This window comes from Mytilus edulis, chromosome 1 (assembly GCF_963676685.1).
Source record: "Mytilus edulis chromosome 1, xbMytEdul2.2, whole genome shotgun sequence".
NCBI lineage: Eukaryota > Metazoa > Mollusca > Bivalvia > Mytilida > Mytilidae > Mytilus > Mytilus edulis.
Window position 1 is genome coordinate 110,178,661 of NC_092344.1, and position 19,019 is coordinate 110,197,679.

At 31.7% G+C, this 19,019-nt stretch overlaps 2 protein-coding genes across 2 annotated transcripts in view; one reads left to right on the top strand and one right to left on the bottom strand.

Moving 5' to 3' along the window:
* Positions 1-11,006, bottom strand: LOC139517886 (armadillo repeat-containing protein 1-like). The gene is made up of 9 exons (XM_071309378.1): positions 10,872-11,006; positions 8,985-9,064; positions 8,717-8,791; positions 7,894-7,985; positions 7,075-7,188; positions 4,744-4,825; positions 4,058-4,174; positions 3,462-3,536; positions 1-669 (listed from the first exon to the last, which is right to left on the bottom strand). Exons 1-9 carry the CDS (start codon positions 10,888-10,890, stop codon positions 475-477), a joined length of 849 nt encoding a protein of 282 aa, XP_071165479.1. The 5' UTR covers positions 10,891-11,006; the 3' UTR covers positions 1-474.
* Positions 11,003-19,019, top strand: part of LOC139517870 (mitochondrial fission regulator 2-like) — an 18,014-nt gene continuing 9,997 nt past the window's right edge. The window contains exons 1-6 of the mRNA XM_071309355.1: positions 11,003-11,094; positions 13,182-13,313; positions 13,876-14,088; positions 15,804-15,952; positions 16,678-16,913; positions 18,464-18,615. Of these exons, the coding sequence (XP_071165456.1) occupies positions 13,239-13,313; positions 13,876-14,088; positions 15,804-15,952; positions 16,678-16,913; positions 18,464-18,615 (825 nt within the window). The 5' untranslated portion in view covers positions 11,003-11,094; positions 13,182-13,238. The remainder of the gene's footprint in view (positions 11,095-13,181; positions 13,314-13,875; positions 14,089-15,803; positions 15,953-16,677; positions 16,914-18,463; positions 18,616-19,019) is intronic.

Genomic DNA, 19,019 nt, shown 5'->3' on the forward strand with positions numbered 1-19,019 from the left:
TCAACGTAAAAAGTAAATTTATTCATTATGTACAATTAAAACAAAATTTTCAAATAATTCATCAAAACTACAATAATAATAAAGAAACAGAAAAAAGAAAAGAAGTTAAGACTAAGAACATGAAGAAAGTAACACTAAAACAGCAAAAAGAAACAGCAGTCAAATTAATCATTTGTAAATTAGTAATACATTGTACTTTCACCTTTCATTCTTATTATTATCTTGTTAAAATAAACATGGTTTACAGTAAACTTCTGTAAAAAATGTATATTTATGATCAAATCAGTTTTTTTATAAATCAGTTTTTGATAATGACAGCCATAACTCTATATAAAAACACATCTACCATCTTTGAAATAACACACACTTGCAATTCTTGCACCTACTCTAGATATAAAATCACTCAAAACTTCCATTTCCTCCTCATTGTTCTTATGCTGCTGCCCTGTTGAGATTGTTCAACTTATACACAATTCACCAGTAAAAAGAATTTGTTATGAAAGTAGCAGCAGAACTTAGCCAGCCACCTTCCCTTTTGTTATCACCTTTATTTCTTGCGAGAGGTTTAGTATGAGCTTTTGGACTGTCTACCTCCTCTGGTAGATAATCTGGCAAGGTTGTATTCTCCTTGTCCACATCTCTCATGTTGGAACCAAATGCTATAAGTTTCTGTAAAAAAAACAAAAGATACATACACTAAAAAAATAACAAAATATTATAAACATAATCTGATCAAAGCAACATTATAAGTAACAAGATGCTGACAAAGGATATGAAGATAAATACTGTAAAATCTTATAGGAACAAAATACTTGCTAGAAAAAAAAATTAAAAAAAATTACATATAAGAATACCTCTGGGCTTTTCATACCAAGTTTGGAAATGCAAAGATATCTGTACTAAGAGATGACATTTTTCAAAAACAAATTGCTTACATGATGTATAAATGCAAATATAAACAAAGAATGTGTCCATAGTACATGGATGCCCCACTCGCACTATCATTTTCTATGTTCAGTGGACCGTGAAATTGGGGTCAAAACTTTAATTTGGAATCAAAATTAGAAAAATCATATCATAGGGAACATGTGTACTAAGTTTCAAGTTGATGTAACTTTAACTTCATCAAAAACTACCTTGACCAAAAACTTTAACCTGAACGTCTCACTATCATTTTCTATGTTCAGTGGACCATGAAATTGGGGTCAAAACTATAATTTGGCATTAAAATTAGAAAGATCATATCATGGGGAAAATGTGTACTAAGTTTCAAGTTGATTGGACTTCAACTTCTTCAAAAACTACCTTGACCAAAAACTTTAACCTGAAGCCAATGGACGGACGCACAGACGGACGAACGAACGCACAGACGAACGGAGGCACAGACCAGAAAACATAATGCCCCTCTACTATCGTAGGTGGGGCATAACCTCTACTATCGTAGGTGGGGCATAAAAAGAAGATATGGTATGATTGCCAATGAGACAACTGTCCACAAGAGACCAAAATGACACAGACATTAACAACTATAGGTCATCGTACCGCCTTCAACAATGAGCAAAGCCCATACCACTACATACTAGTAAGTCTACTAGTGTAAATGAGAACCTTTAGTTGAACCTTTTAGTTTTTTTGTGATGGTGATCATTTTTGCAATTCACACTTTAAACCTAGCTCCCATAGCTTTTATGAGATGACCGCCAAAAAGTTCAAAATGATAGATTGATTTTTCAGGACCAATGAATCCAAACAGATCAACAGATTTTTCAGAACTTTTCAGGGAAGATAGAAATGGTTATCAGTGTTCTCCTCAGGCGGTTAAGCGTTGCAGTACCGAGACGCTATGTTTTCTTCTTTGACGCTATAATAATTTCTGCAACGCTATAATTATTTTCAGGATGTTATTTTTCTTGTTTCTATATGGCAAAGCCATATCCTAAATTTTGTACTTTCATCCAATTACCGCTTATGATCTTTAAAAAATATTTCACCTTTAATTTTTAATCCCTTCAAGTCGGACAATAGACCTTAGAGTGATTAAATAGTTGTTGATTGCCCTTTGGGTGATAACTGTTTTGATACCAGTACCCCAAGCTGTCACTTGTATAAAAAAACTTATGCTGATCATTCATGAGGATAATATTTGTTACCCAACTCTGATAATTTTAAAGATAACTGCCAAAAATAAAAAAACAGACAAAATTGATATTTCTAGGGTTATAACTTCAAAAAAGGTTTTTGGGTTTTTCTCCAGTTTTGTTGTACATTATTTAATCTGTGCTATAAATTAGCTTTTATAGTTTTAAAAATGACTATCAAAACTTTAAAAATTAATAGAAATTTACATTTCAGAGGCAATAACTCCATGATGGATCTTCAGATTTTTCAACTATTTTTTTATATAGGATTAAAGGCCTTTTTGAAGGAATTTATTGATGTATAAACTCGACCAATTCACTCACAATCATATGATATGTTTGTGAGTGACTTGGTCCAGATATACACCAATAAATTCCTTTACAAAGGCGTTTAATTCTTATAATTCTTAGAAACTGGGGATAGGGAATACTGATACCTTTCCACACTCGTTACCTCTATCTATTGTATTTTTATGTCATTAAATAGGCCTGGCACATGAATATATTTGTTGATTTACACAAAAATATATATTCAATGATATTTGCTATCTGCTAAAAAATAAACTGCAAAAACTTTTATTTAACGATTAACGTGCACTGAAAATATATTTTTAACGTCGGCGTTATTATTGCCGCCATGTTGTTTACATTGGTTACCAAAAGAAGTTCGGTCAATGTCATCTATCGAAAAATAACCAACATTAAGATCAACTACTGGAAGTCTTCTAGACCAATCATATCAATGTATTCCATAATATGCAAATCATATTAGAATTTTAAGTAGATAAAACTTGATATGTAGATATTAAACATTTTAACCTAGCTTCTAAACAATAGCCAAGATTTGTCCAAAATTTAAAAAAAACTTAACATAAGAGAGAAATATTTTTTAAATGGATGCATGTATGGCTCTTAGTTTCATTTACAGAGTCTGAAAAATGAAATAGTATTGGGTTTTAAGGAGTTAATGAAGGGAAATCTCTAAACAAAGATACGATTTTTTTTTAAAATTATTTAGAAGATACTTTTATGAAAATACAAACAGGAAAGAAATTACATTTTTCAAAATGTAGGGCTTAACTTCTTAGCCTGTAAAGTAAGAAGCATGAAGCTTTAAATTGATCCTTAATTTGTGTGTATAAACTGAATATAAAAATTAAACCAGTTCTATCAAAAAAAAATAATGATCTGTTGTAGTTGCAAAATGTGTAAAATACTTATTTTAATGTACAATACTGAAGAATATAGTTTCGTTTTAATAAAAAAAAAAAAAAAATTGATGAATTTTCATATGAATTGAATATTTAAAATTAAGTACAGTACCTCCTCTCCATTTTCATCTCTAACCACTTGTTGAGCTGTCATAGTTTGTGACTTTGCTACTGCTTGGGCTAAAGTCTAAAAACAGAAATAATTACCATTTTATCTCATACTATACTACCTTCCCTTGTTATGCTTTGTGTAAAAGGGGGATGTATAAAAACAAAATAGAAATGTCTTAATCATTTCAACTTCTTGCAGAAATTTTAAAATGTATAATAGTTTTAATGTCATTTTGATCCATCATACTCAGTCATCATTCTCAAAATGCAGCTTATATATTCTCAATACATGTCCTTTTAATGAATAAAATTGTAAGTAAAAGCTACATCTTGTCTGCATATTGCATTACTATCAGTGGACATAAGTGTGTCTTTCAATTGAACACCAAAGAAAAGAAAACTAACGTAAGAATACAAATTAATTTAATTATGACTTCTGAAGAACCTCTTAATCTCCTGAAATATTTATGCAGCAGTATGCAAAATAATAATAGTTGACCAAAAATACTTCTCAATAACTTCTTTTTTAAGGTAAAGAAATATGATTTCTAAATGATGATATTTGGATGTCAGTTTGTACTTCATTTAAACTCTTACCTCTGGTTTGACATCTTGTTTTGTTCTCATAATACATCTCTTCTGATTGAGGTCAAAGGTTATACTAACAACTCCTTTTACATGCAATAACAATCTCATCACGACATCTTTGTCATTCTGAAAGACAAATATTTTGTAAATTATATAAATTGAGACTTCTTTTAATGATCTTTAATTCTTGGTAAAAGGTAACATCTTAATTTTTATTTTTCAATATCCAATATTTTCAATATATCACATATACAATGATTGCTGTGATACATTTAAAGATGTAGACGGACCAGATAGTTTGGTTGTCTGCCTCCCTTTTTAGCTAGGTCGCTTTACAGCTAATTATTTTCTATTGACCCTAACATATTGGGACCTGTTTATTCACCGAATTGTAACAAGCAACCTTGACAAAGTTTCCTCATTATCTCATGTCTAACTGTTATAAATTACAATGAAATAAATAAATAAACAACCTTGAGTACAAATCTTCTCATATGTCAATCCACTTTACGTAACACAAGCATTCCTGTTAACTTGTCTCCTAAATCTTTTTCTAATACCTAGATGTCCTTTTGGGTTATAATTATCATTTGGTTGCTGTCTCATTGACGTATACCTCTAAACTCCTTAAATTTATAAAGGTATATAACACCATTTAAACTTGACCACTTGAACAAGTTTTTACCCCTATTTACCTTGACTACAAGACCTCGTATCTGTAAGATTATATGCTTTGTTCTGCCACCATTTACACTTTTGTTCTTACTTGTTCCATGCCTGAAAAAAAATAATATATATATATATGTAGGACTCAAATCTAGGGCGGGTTCCAAATCTATGGCAGATTCCTAATCTATGGCAAATGTGACGTTACAAATGCAAAACAACTCAAATCTATGGTAGATTTTTGTTTTCCTCAAATCTATGGCAGATCTTTGAATTGCGTCACAATTAAATAACGCCATATTACATCGTCGCCCCCGCAAACGTTGGCGGAACCCATAGATTTGAACACCATTCCAGATATAGGCATTTCCCTTGACAACAATTTGATAGTCTCAAGGAAGATGTGACCTATTACTAATATTCGGAAGGCGGACGAAATGTGCTGTACCGGCCAAAGCCCGCGATAAGCAACGGGACCGATTTTTTCATCGAGTTATTAGAGAAAGGAGTTATAGAAAAACGGATATCAATTTGATTTAAATCGTCATTCAATAATAAAAAAAGATGCATTAACGAAGAAATAAATATTACTTGAAAATTGAAACTGGTCATTTCTGTTTTATAAAAAAAAATACCTTCTTAAGGGACTTACTAGACTAGTTGCTTTAATGAATGGGTTAAACAGGTACCATGCAAAGATTTTTACGGGGCACATCATTTCAATCTTGAAGTCTGGTTTTTTTTGGTTGACCATTATTGAATGTTTATTTCACAAATGTTTAAAGACATGCATGCTTCCGATGTCGTACATGACCACTTATTTTAGACAAATCATTGGTCGTATAGGTACTGCATTATTTTCCATTTGCTCATCATTTGCAATAGATTTGGAAACCGTGAACATAAATCCGCCATAGATTAGGAAATTACAAAACTTGCCATAGATTAGGATTATAAAAAATCTGCCATAGATTTGGGATGGCATGACGTCACATTTGCCATAGATTAGGAATCTGCCATAGATTTGGAACCCACCATAGATTTGAGTCCTACATATATATATACATTAATGTTGACATATTAGTTCTTACAGGTTTGTTCATGACTGACAGTTCAATAATTTTTGATATCATAGAATATATGTGGACTTATTATATAATGAACCATAAAAATGAGGACAAGGTCAGATGAAATTAGCAAGATAAACAGGTAAACCTTACAAGCATTACATTTGCCAAATATACATTTTTTAGTGACGTTTTGCTCAGGGGTCGAATTTAAGCTTTTTTGTGTACTAGCCAGCCGGACCAGTGGACTGAAAAATCTACTGGTGCGGCTCCAAATCTACTGGTCCTGCACAAATGAAATTCATTTGACAAACACTAATAAATAGGAGATGTTTACGTTTATTTTCATGATTTTCCCTTTCTTTGTTTCCTCATCTTTATTCTCGTATTTTATAGTGCTGTTCTGATTGTTCATTAGAAAGTACAGAATCTAACTTAAAATTTGAAGATCTCGGTACAAAAACACATTTCTAATCTAAGTCTGTCACTACAAGTGTTTCACATGATATGCAATTGATTACATTGTGATCAACTATATAATTTAACCAATCACGATCTTTTTCCAAGGATTTTTTATATTTACGTTTCCTTTTGTCAATTTCATGAACTTAATTCAGATCTTCCCTTCAAATGTCACTTATTGTATTTTTTTGTCCAGCGATTTATCTTTTTCCAAAAATTTCCACATTTTTGTTGTTGTGAAGGACGCTCATCCGAAATAGTAATGAAATTGATCAATTGCAATACTTAGTACCCCCCAGTACCAAGTAATTGATTTTGCAGGTAAATTGTTTTGTAAAGAAACCAAAATTTTATCGACAAATTTCTACTGGTCCGTTGGACCACAACGTGACAAAATCTACTGGTCCGACGCAAATTCTACTGGTCTCGGACCACCGGACCAGCGCTAATTTCGACCCCTAGTTTTGCTTATTGTATCTGAGAAAAGGACCTAACAACGAAAAATAACCTTTGACCAATGAACCATAAAAATGAGGTCAGTGAAAGTATTAGTCGAACCTCACTAAATGGATATTTTCACCTTAAAATCATTCCATACACCAAATTGTGTTTACCATTTGCTAATAGTATCTGAGATATGGACCTCACAAAAAATATTAACCTTCATTACAGATCCATGAAATAAGTTCATGGTCAGTCAAACCATGTTTGATAGACATGTAAACTCACCTTAAAAAAAACCTTAAAAATTGACTTAGAGCTATATATCAACTACCGTCGTAGTGTATAATGTATAATGAACCGTCCATGATAGAAGACTTATATTCTTACCTTGACCTTGTTCCTGATGTATTAAATGAATCTTTTAATGGTGCATGTTTCTCTGGTTTTTGTGTTAATAAATCAGACAATTTTTCAGCCAGGTTAGCAATGTTTTCATCTTCTCTACAAAATAATTGATGAGGATATAACAAAAGTGTTTTAAGTACAAACATTTATTATAAAAATTTAAGATTGCATATAAATTTGAAATTCAATGGATTAGTTATACATAAGAGCTATAAATGATATAGATGGACAATTCCTTTGATTTATCATAAGTCAAGGCATAATAATTACCTTGAATTTCCCAAATCCTGAAAACAACAGAACTTCCTTGAAACCTGAGATTTATATCTTAACAAGAATGTGTCCCAAGAACATGGAAGCCCCATCCGCACTATCATTTTCTATGTTCAGTGGACAGCGAAAATGGGATAAAATCTCTAATTTGGCATTGAAATTAGAATGATCATGGGAACATGTTTACTAAATTTCAAGTTGATTGGACTTCAACTTCATCAACCAAAAACTTTAACCTGAAGCAGGATGGACGGACAAACAGACGGACAAAAGGATGGACGCACAGACCAAAAAACATAATGCCCATAAATGGGACACAAAAATAACATGAATCAACATAATCTATTTTTAAATTCAATTGGATCCAGTCTGACACCTTCTCCTGAACATTACTGAACAATAAATTTCAAATGTGCCTAGAAACATTGAAAAATATATGAGTGTCCTGTAATAAATAAAGAATACTCAGAATAATTTCTTCTGAGTAATATGTAAACAGTGATCCACGTGTTAACCTTCATAACTAACCTGTTTAGTAGGATCTCTACTTGTTCATTCAAACCAATAAATGAAGATAGTGTTGGTCTGTATTCTGGCACTTCAGCCAGAAGGATTAATGTCTGCAATAACAAGTAGATAGTACAATGAAAATCATTGTTATGGAATAATCATAATGTTTTATATGTAATACTGTGGATTCAGTTATTTTTATAGACACCCATTTAGGAGAATTGAGAAAAAAAATGAAAATCCATTGATATTTAAGTTCATGGTTCTGTCAAAGTGTGCATACAATCCTACAGAAAATTAGTCCCACAAAATACAAGAAAAAAAGTATCCAATAATTAATACCAAGTATATGAAATTAATAAATAAGTTATAATAACAGATAAAAGCATTCAACGCACGATCAAGAGCAAGCATTTTCCAAATTCATTTCTTTCCTCTTGTTTTTAGAACATTAAATGTATCTTTTCATTAGTGAAAAAACTATGTAGTTAAAAAATACAACTATTTGTATCATAAAGTGTTACACATTTCCACAACCACAATATCTAATCTAACTCTTATAACCAGGACTAACACAGTGGATTTTTAAGTGGGAGGCACTGAATGCCATAGTGGATTAAACAAAATGTTTCCGTGTGTATGATTTAAATTGCCATGAAAAGCAGTTGCCAATCACTACAAACATGTAGTTAGACGGGTGGCATGCCACTGTCCCTATATATATGCAGCCAAATTCTTATTTCACTATGTGATGTCTGCACTTAGTTGCCTTGATCTTAAACAAATCTCCTTTTAATTGAACTTGATACATGTATATGTTAATACATATATATACATGTACCTCTAGAGCTGTTGTGACAATTTTTACATCTGGATTAGATAATACAACAACAAGTCCTCCTAAAAATGTTCCATCCTGAAAAATAAATAACAACCTAAAGCATGATTATTAAATAAAGGATACAAAATATTATTATGTTACAAGAAATAGCAATTGATTTATTGTCTTAACTAAACTACATGCATTAGGCAAATTTATCTTTTAATATTCATTTTTTGACACAAATGACATTGACAGGCAATGAAAAAAAATGAAATTCAAGCCTCACCTTTACTATGAAACTTCTCTTTTTGGAATCACTTGCCATAGTCTTCAGGGAAGTCAATGCATCTGCAGACAAGGATTTATCTACAAATATAAAAAAAATCTGTCAATTTCATACACATCAATCAATTTCAAATTTGTTGTAACTTACAAAGAGGAAGACTTTGTCTAAAATATTAAAGTTTCTTTTATTGAAAGAGAATTAAATTCAAACGTTTCTTATTGCAAGAAAACATACAATTTTTAACAGGAACAAATTCCTGTGTTAAGATTTGATAATGTGGCTGTATATAGAGGATTACTGTTGCCTAGCTTGTATTACCTCATTTTCATCTGAACAAGTATAACCCAATACAAATTCTGGCCTATTTTTACTTATGGGGTCCCTAGTCATATAGAGCTAAAAAAATGTAAACTAACAAGCAAAACACATTATTGCTATTTGTCTGGTATTTAAACTGGACTTCTGTTAGTCACAGTGAAAATTATTGGATAATCTTTATATCACAACCTGTCTGAATAATCGTTGTAGTTCACAAAATCTTTGGTATATAAACAACAGAAATGAGATCACATGCTGCTTACTTAATTTTGAGGGCCGATCTTAAAGGCCTCTTGCTAGTCTTGGCATTTAGCAACAACTTGTGTGTTCTTCTAGTTGGTTCAATTCAATAATAGTCTGACATGATAGTTCTAGGAGAAAATGATGTTTGTAAATTTCACTGTTTGTGTCAATAGTTTTACAACACTTAAAATTGTTTGTTTGTTTATTATGATCTGGATTGTTCATTATACACATTTTGTATTCGTGTTATATATTACCAATATAACTGTTGACCTAAATGTATGTTGTGAACGTACAATTTACACGACGTTACGTTATATTATTTCCTGTACTTTCTTTTCCCATTGTTGATGTCAACTTCTGCTCAGCAATTGTTTATCTAGTTTTGAAGAGAGAAGCTGTTTCATGTACACGTTGAAGAATAAGAAGATTGATAGTTTTAAAATTTCACTTGTATCTATAAAAGATAAACAGCATACATTTTACACACTTTTTTACTGATCTCTGCATCAAGTTCTAAAAAATATATACTTTGCCCTATTTATAGATCGTAGTTACCCTTGTTAAATAGAGCGCTATCGGCAATTCAAACACATTAACATTGATTGTTTATTTGTTATTATTTATTCGTGTATTCCTGTGTGAATAAACTTGTTGTATATTTATTGTGTATTGATAATAAAGTATTGTATTTTTACACATTGTTTGCATAAAAACGTAACTGCCGTATAAAGTTGTGGTAATTGTTTAATGAGACAAACGCATGTTGTGAACACCCATTAAGATTTGACCCGCTCAGACCACAGGGGCTTGTTTAGTGGGTCAGACGAGGTTTTACTGTCAATGTCGATCACTATCCTGGTTTTTTATATAGGATAGCGATCGCCATTGACAGTAAAACCTCGTCTGACCCACTAAACAAGCCCCTGTGCTCGGATTAATTTAAAATCTGTTTAATTAAAGATTGGAAACTTTTCAAAGCAGTTTTGCTTTCTTCGTTCGGAAACTTGTTGTAAAATAAGTTTTTATTTTTATTTCAATGAGAAAGCACGGAGGATCAATTGCTAGAACCCCCAAGCTCTTGTGTAGAGGAACATACGTATTAGCTTTTTGGGAGTGTCTAGAGTTCTAGATAACCCAGTAATCATTGATTAGTTCCTTCTTCACTTGAGGGATAATTTCTGCTGATGAAGCTGACATCACTTTGTGACAGGATTGCTTCACATAGCAGAATATAACACGTCACATGTGTATAAATATAGACCAATTTCACAGTGAAATTCTATGCATAAAAATGTGGTTTAAAATTGACCAATTGACACATACATCTTCGATTTTCTTGCATTTTTCAAAATATTCTTGCACTGTCCTTTTTGTGTATCTTTTTTTAATGTTGAAATTCCCACGTTTAATAGCTGTAATCTGATTGGCGAATGAATGTAAAATCAATTTCGATTGGACAAACGTTTGACAGGAAGTGAATTTCGAATGAATGGCGGCGACACAATAACCTACATTTTTACTGAAATTACCCTGGTTTTAATCTGCTGTACGTAATATTCATCACATTTTACATAAACGATGTACACGCAAAATATAGTAAATGTTCCTCTACTTCTAGTCTCTGTCTAGCCCATGCCTTTAGCATGGGATAGACAGAGACTTCCATGCAAGATGTTTCGTCCCATGGTCCTCAGTTATTTCGTCCATACTGCCAGTTCGACCAAAGTCATTTCGGCAATACTGCCAGTTCGACCACAGTCATTCCAGTAATACTGCCAGTTCGACCACAGTCATTTCAGCAATACTGCCAGTTGGCACATACTCTTTTTAACTGTTGTGGTCATCTTTTTAATTCAATTCAATATTTTATTGGAAAGAGCACAATAGAGGCGTGATCCAAAATTATACAGACAATTATAATATTAAACAACATATAAATGAAATAAAGATGCATATAACAAGTCATAAGCCAATTCTATGTAGAATGTAGGACAGAAAGTCACAGGACAAAAAGTCACAATTCATTTTTTCTGACTATTTTCTTTGAATATAAAACACTTATTTCCAAAAAAATATTTTTGTATTTCTCTTGAACTATTGTATAAAATCTAACTTTGTAAACAAAATTTATCAAAAAAATATCAAAGTAAATCAAATAATTGTTAAAAAAACAAAATGTCAAAGTGGTTTGGCACTTAAATGGCTTCATGGTGCCAAGAAATCTTTCTTTTGCATGATTGAATTAAATAAATCTTAATTTTTCAAGTATAATGACACATTTCCTAAACTTTAATATGAATATATGTATTAAAAAGTAAATGTTTCAAGATATTTCTCTTATATATTCAAACAATTGTCAACATATTATTTGTGACTTTCTGTCCGTTTACCATAGTCCTTCTATGTATACCAACCAATACTTTAATTGTTTATATAGTAGGAACACTATACATGATACACCTTTACTGAGGTTTGCCGCCATTTCTGAATTCTGTCCCAGCTCTGACACTCAGCCTTATGGCAGTCATGCAGCTGTCCTGAGAATCTTTTCATCCTGTGGTGTCAGATATTTTGTATTATGACTTGAAAATTTTATTGGAACCTTTGTGATGTCCAGTAATGGCACATATAGCGATAAGGTATTTTATTGTGCCGCTATTCCTGGGTGACCAGAGAATCTGTCATGCTTGCACTATTGATGTCATACAACAATCACTTTCCATTGTGGCTTCATAAGATTTATATAATGTCAAATTTACGAGAACCTTTCTGATGTGCAGTAATAGTGGACAAATAGTGATAAGTTGTATTTATATCCTACTCTTCCTATTTTTTAAGCTATAAAATAGCCTACCCTTAACATTTTCATTGTCATTTTTCAATTTAAGCACTGTTAAAGTCTGAATATTCCTCCCATAGACTCAATGTTGAAAAAAGATAAAACAAAAAAAATCTGTACCTACCTACCCTATTTCTTTCAAAGATGTATTAGGAAATTCACATATTATTATTTTTTTGCCATATCAGGGACAGTCTTTCATAATTAGTCCAAATACATGTAATTATGAGATCTTGTTATGAAACGCTATTTTTTTTCTTTCTGTGAAGTATAAAAATTTAACCCAAGTAATTCCTTGTTAAAAAAAACACAAAAAACTAATAAAATTCATTTTATTAGATTTGAATAATCATAAAGTGAATCAAAATGGGAACATTAGTCAAATATATTCCACAAGAAAGAAAACAAAGGTTCGATGGTGAAAATTTGAAACATTTTAACTATCAAAATTCAGATAGTCCAATAAACTCATTTTATACGTTTAATTTTAAACTGTTGAAATCCTCAAATCATACAAATTATTCTTATAAAACATTTATAAAAAACTGATTTAAAATTTTATGTTGATCATAGCACATTTGTAATACCAATGATACAGCGGCTCTTTTCATAAAAAAATGTTAAGTGTAAAAGTACTCACAAGTCATACACATTTCAGTATCGCTTATGATCCTTTTTTTGTGAAAGAACTCACAAGTCATACACATTTCAGTATCACTTATGATCCTTTTTTTGTGAAAGGAGTCTATGTTCTGACTTTTGTTATGAAATTGACTTTTTGTCTTTTATTTCAGTATGACAGTAATTCGAGGCATGCAGATTTAAACAATATAATCTTTACAGTGTAAAGTATGGACATCATTGATGATTTAGTGGTAGTTGTGAGAGTTATTTTAGATTACATTGGAATTGATCCAGAAGATGTGGTAATTATTTCATTACATGTATTTCATTTGATAAATGATGCACAGGTGTATATTGTACCAAATAATGTGCTTGTAATATATATATATGCATTAATTATACAGTTATACATGTATGTGTTTGTTTACATGAAATCATTGACTAAAGAGATCTATACATTGATGATGCAATGATGTCATGGTGTCATGGTCAATAAATTTTCAAATAACATAAGTAAATTTGAAAGATCATGGGGAATGTTGAGAGACTCCTTTTTAGTCAACTCAGCAAAACATTCTAAAAGTTGTATAAAACTGACACTTAGGCAGACACTCAAACACTACTAAAATAGATTGGTTGTATCGAATTGTAGTTGTACATGTATCAACAATCTTGTATGTTTGTGAGAAAACAAATAAATGTGTTAAATCTTTACAGAAAAATTATATAAACTGCCATGACATGCAAAAGTAATACTTAGTTTTCCATATTTCACTATATTATTTTTGAACATGTAAAAATGATACAAAAATTGTAAGTTAAAGTTAAAATATTCCAACTTTTGGTACATGTTTTATGTTACAGAGAGCTTTATTAGAAGAATTAAATGCTAGGAGAAGAGTGAGGTTTTATCAAACTCGTCAAGCTATCACCTACAATTGGAATCATGTTGTTTCCTTTCGTCAGCGTACAATCAACAGAGTAAATAAAATACAATCAGATGTACGACACAAAAGTTTGATAAGAATCATAGGATCATATGTATCAATGAAACCTGTTAAAAGGGTTAGAATACAGGTAAGAAATAACTTAGAAAATATGTTTGATACAGGGATCTCCATGGCCTGTTTAACGATGGCGCCCCGCCATCGTTCAAATGTCATGCGCCATCGTCAAATGACTCGCGCCATCGTTAAAATGTCTTGCGCCATCGTTAAATGTCTTCCGCCATCGTTCAAAACTTCATCTTTTTTTGTAGCCCGACGCCATTTTTTTTTTATCAAGTATAATCAAATGCATGTAATTGCATAACCCTTAGGCTTTTTATGTTAAAATCCAATACAGTTCTAACGCCTGAGGAATATACGGATTAAGATCGCTAATCACTTGTACCTGAGCTTGTACAGGTAGATCAACAAACCAGACACGAGAATACTATCTGAGGATAGACGATTCATTTGTCGAAATAATCAACTAAGTTTTAGCAAATGATTATGATAATTTAGATTAAATAAATAAATTAATAATCCAGTTACAAAGAAAACAGTTTAACAAGTCGAACATGTGCTTTGTTTTGACTTACGCAATCAGCATCCCCCTTTTTTAAGAAGTACAAAATAAGACGCAAAACAGTAAATATTATTTCATCGCAAATAACTCGAGTACTGCTGTAACGATAATTTAGAATTACTTTAAAAGTTTAAAAGTAAAAACTTTAAATATTTCCTGTAAAGAAATATCGTATCTTAATTCCGAATTCATTTCGTATATTACAATCAAATTGATACATCCGCGTTTCCGGTTTCTATTCAGACTCGAAAGATATATGTTGCACAGCATCAATTTGCCAGATAAAGTCATTAAAAACCTTTTCATTTGTCAACGTTTGCTTTACAAATCTCTTTAACCTTTTACATAACCCATACGAATTGTTTTGTTGTTGCTGCAAATCAGCCATACCGGTAATGGGTTCTGAATTTGACAGTGTCCATGAAAAATTAGCTCCACATCATATGATTTTTAACCCCCATAACAATAACCAAATATACAAGAAATCTACATGGGGACCTTCATGACAGCTTTTGGTCATTCTCGACTAAGGGGGGACCATGAAGACTTGGCATTTGAATGGTTAAAAACGGCAATAAATGAAAATATTGATACTTCTAATTCTATAATGAAAATTCAAATAAATATAATTTAAATAAGCAATGAATTAGCATGTACACCATTCCTTGTATGGTGTAATAAAATACTTCCGATCGCACTACACTGTACAACGTAGACACGGTTTGTAATGGTGAAAGTTCCTCCATCGTTCAATTTTCATCCATGGAGATCCCTGTGATAGGTTTTAAACATGGTTGTCCTGACACTACAGTCTTCACACTCATGATCAACCTCAGTCCTTTCAGCCCAGGCTTGTAAAAATGCTGTTTGGTCTGAAAAATTCATATCTACAGGCCAAAAGAATTACTTTTTTAACAATTGAAATTACCTTTTTGGAGTTTATTGGGATATAAATGTTGACTGAAGCTCATTTACATATGAAGGGCATCAATATGCTCAGTCAATGCTGTTACAACAACTATATAAAATTGAATCTTTTTGTTTGTGTGTTTATATACTCATATGCAGTCACTTTTAATTGGGAAATAAGCCACTTTAAACCTAAATGTTGTATGCAAAAATCATCATGAACTTTCTTGTTTCTCTCTACTGGAAGGACAACATTTTCTATTCTAGGTAAAAATGCTATGATTTTTAAAGTGGCTATACAACTTTCTTTTCAGAATCACTTGTTACAGTCTAGATATCCTAAATACATGTATGACAGTGATAGTGATGATTCTGTTATATCAACCACAAGTCTGGGAACATCTACAGATGATGATGTTGTCTGGGTGGAGGAAGAGTTAGGTGACAACTGTGTCAGGATTAGGTAGGTTATTGTAAGTCAAGGGTAACCGGTTAACTACAGTTACTTACAATATGATTAAGTTGAATGGAGGATATATTTGACATAGAAAGACACAAATGATGAGCATGGGATATTGTTATGCATCAATTTTGTAGATGTTGTTAAAAAAAGATCAACAGCTGATATTATCATATTAGAAAAAAATATGGGACACATATATGCCAGCTTTAAGCTTACTTATACTTTGTAAAAATACTGAGTTCTTTTATCATTGTCTCTCTTGTAATTGTATGAAAATTAAATATATGAGCTCAAATTTTAAAAAATGGTCATAAAGCAGCATCAAATACAATGCTGTGGAACTAGATGTGATAGAATGATGTGGTTTCCTGCAATAAGGTTAGAGGGTTGCATTGTGTAAACCTCACAAATTAAAAAAGAATAGCCATGTTAACCTGCTCAACAGTGAAAGGATCTTGATTAAATGAAAAGCTCCCATACCTCGAAGTTGGTTTGTATTAAATATGTTTATGTTTATCTTAAGATAGATCGAAAAATATAGATTTTTTTAGATATTTCTTTTAGACCTGGTTTTTAGATACATGAAACTGTTTCCAATGTCAAATGATATACTAATATGACAAATATATTCTATGATTTTGAGTGATCTTTAATATTAGTAAATGGTGAGTTAAGATTTAAATTGTTAAACTTTCATTGTATTGATATATTCCTTTTATTTCCAGAGCACAGAAAAGGAAGCACTTTGAAAATGATGCAGCTCTTGATGAGTTAGATGCTGATTTGTTTATATCTCGACCCAGCTTATCCCCTATGAGTTCTACCATGATATCATCAGTGTCTACACGACAAGATCCTGAACAGACACAGAAGTTATCAGTCATGGAAGAAGAGCTCAATAACTTACGACTACAGATAGCCATGCTGGTGGAAGCTCAAGAACAGATCAATAAATCCCAGAGTAAATATTTTATGAAAACCACTTCTCTCAGTAGAGGATACAGTTTTCTTAATTTAATCATGTATCATAAATGATGCCACAGTGATTTGTTCCTTCAAACCAAAGCATATGTGTCTGTTTCTTTCTACTTTTTTAAATCACATTATTTATAATAAGAGAGACAAAAGATTAGGCCAACATTAAAATTATCTTTGTTTCCCCTCTCCCGACTGAGGTTGTTAGGATATGGGTAGGTAGGTAGGCAAATTATTTTATTTTATTCCTTGATATGGTTTTCTATATTGAATTTGTACAAAATTCAACAGGTAAGGCTCAAGTCAAGAAAAGTGGGGTATTCCCTGTATTCTAATTCAGTGTACACCAGTTTTCTGGTGTTAAAAAAACAGTATACAGGGACCTCCTTTTTTCCTATTCTTTTAATGTAATGAAATCTACAAAAGTGCACATTCTACTTGTGATAACAGTGCTTAATGATAGCAAGTGTTTTTTTTAGTTAAAAAAACAAGCTTATTTCAAGTCTAATTTGATGCATAACTCACAACAAAACAAATCCTTTGTTCACCAATTCATACCTTGATCATCAATTATGAGATGACAAAAAGATACATGTATGTTAATCACTTGGGAATTAAAATTCAATGAATAAAAATTTTCAATAGAAGTGAACATAATTCAGTTATGTTCAGTTACACCTGGATCATGCAGCTTGGTCAATTGATTCCTAAACAAAGATTTGTAGGTTTTTTTTAGTTCTAGAAGAAACAAGGCTTCACTTTATATTCATGTTTTGTATTTCCTAAAATACTTTTAATAAAGTATTTCATGTTTTGTATTTCCTAAAATACTTTTAATAAAGTATTTATGAATTCTACTGATTCAGTTATAACGTTAAAATGTGCCCTTTTGTAATTTTCATGCCATAAATTGAAAAAGGAAATCCCATTCATACTGGGTTTTTTTTACACCAGAAAACAGGGACGTTCCCTGAAAGCAGGGAATACATGTATCCCACATTTCCTGACTTGTGCCCAACCTGTTCAAAGACAAAGTAGATAGATTTTAAAGCACGAGTCAGACCGTTTTTACTCAAAGTCTTTAAGATTTTATCCTTTAAACAGGAACAGAGGTTAGACACAAATCTAATCAAGATGCACTCAGCGGGTTGAAAGATGCTTCAGTTTTTTTTATTTTCAAAAAAAGATCACCCTTGCACAAACAAATCGTGTGGCAAAGCATTTTGTTTGTTTTCCTTGATTCCGAATCATGTAGACCCTTCAATGCAAAAATACCTTGATTTAAAACGCTCGTTGACTACAGCATCGGAAAGGTATCACCAAAACCCAACGCTCATTGACTACAGCATCTGAAAGATATCACTAATAACCAACATAGCAACAACAAAAATAGTGGACAAGAATTACCAATAAAATTTTTCGGGTCGTGGTGATTTTACCGGGTCGGTCAGGTGAGGGGAAACAAACAATATTTTATTTTTGGCCTTATCTATGTATAATTCTGAAATAAAATTATTTATGTTATATTATTTACAGTACCTCCACAGTCTTTCCAAGAAGAAAAGTTATCAACAGAGGATTATGTACCAGTGCCACCACTTTGCCCGATAGCCCCTCCGCCACCACCACCACTCCCAGCAACAAAACAGTCAACACCAATTGTTACTCAGACTAAAACAGATAAACAGGTAAAATACTACGGTCTACACCACTGATAAAATTATAATGTCTAGGAAAAAAGCTCCATGCTGTTAACATATTTTCTTTGAACAAGGGAAACTGAGCAGTTATCAGGAAAAGGTGTGATATAGTTTAAGAAATTATATTCTCTAATTTTTGTGCTATTTTCACATTTCCTGACTGGTGTGAGAAAAATATTTCTCCTCACTAGTGAAAAATCTGTTCTCTGCAAATGATTAGTCGAAATTTGATTATGACGTCTAAATGTTTTGTTTTCTTCTGAATTTTCCTATTGTGACGTCATGAAAAAAGGCAACCATGCCTGATGACGTCGCATATAAAGACCACAAGTTTCTGAAAATCTTTGAAAAAAAAGGATAAAAATCATTAGAGAAACAGATTCCTACACTAT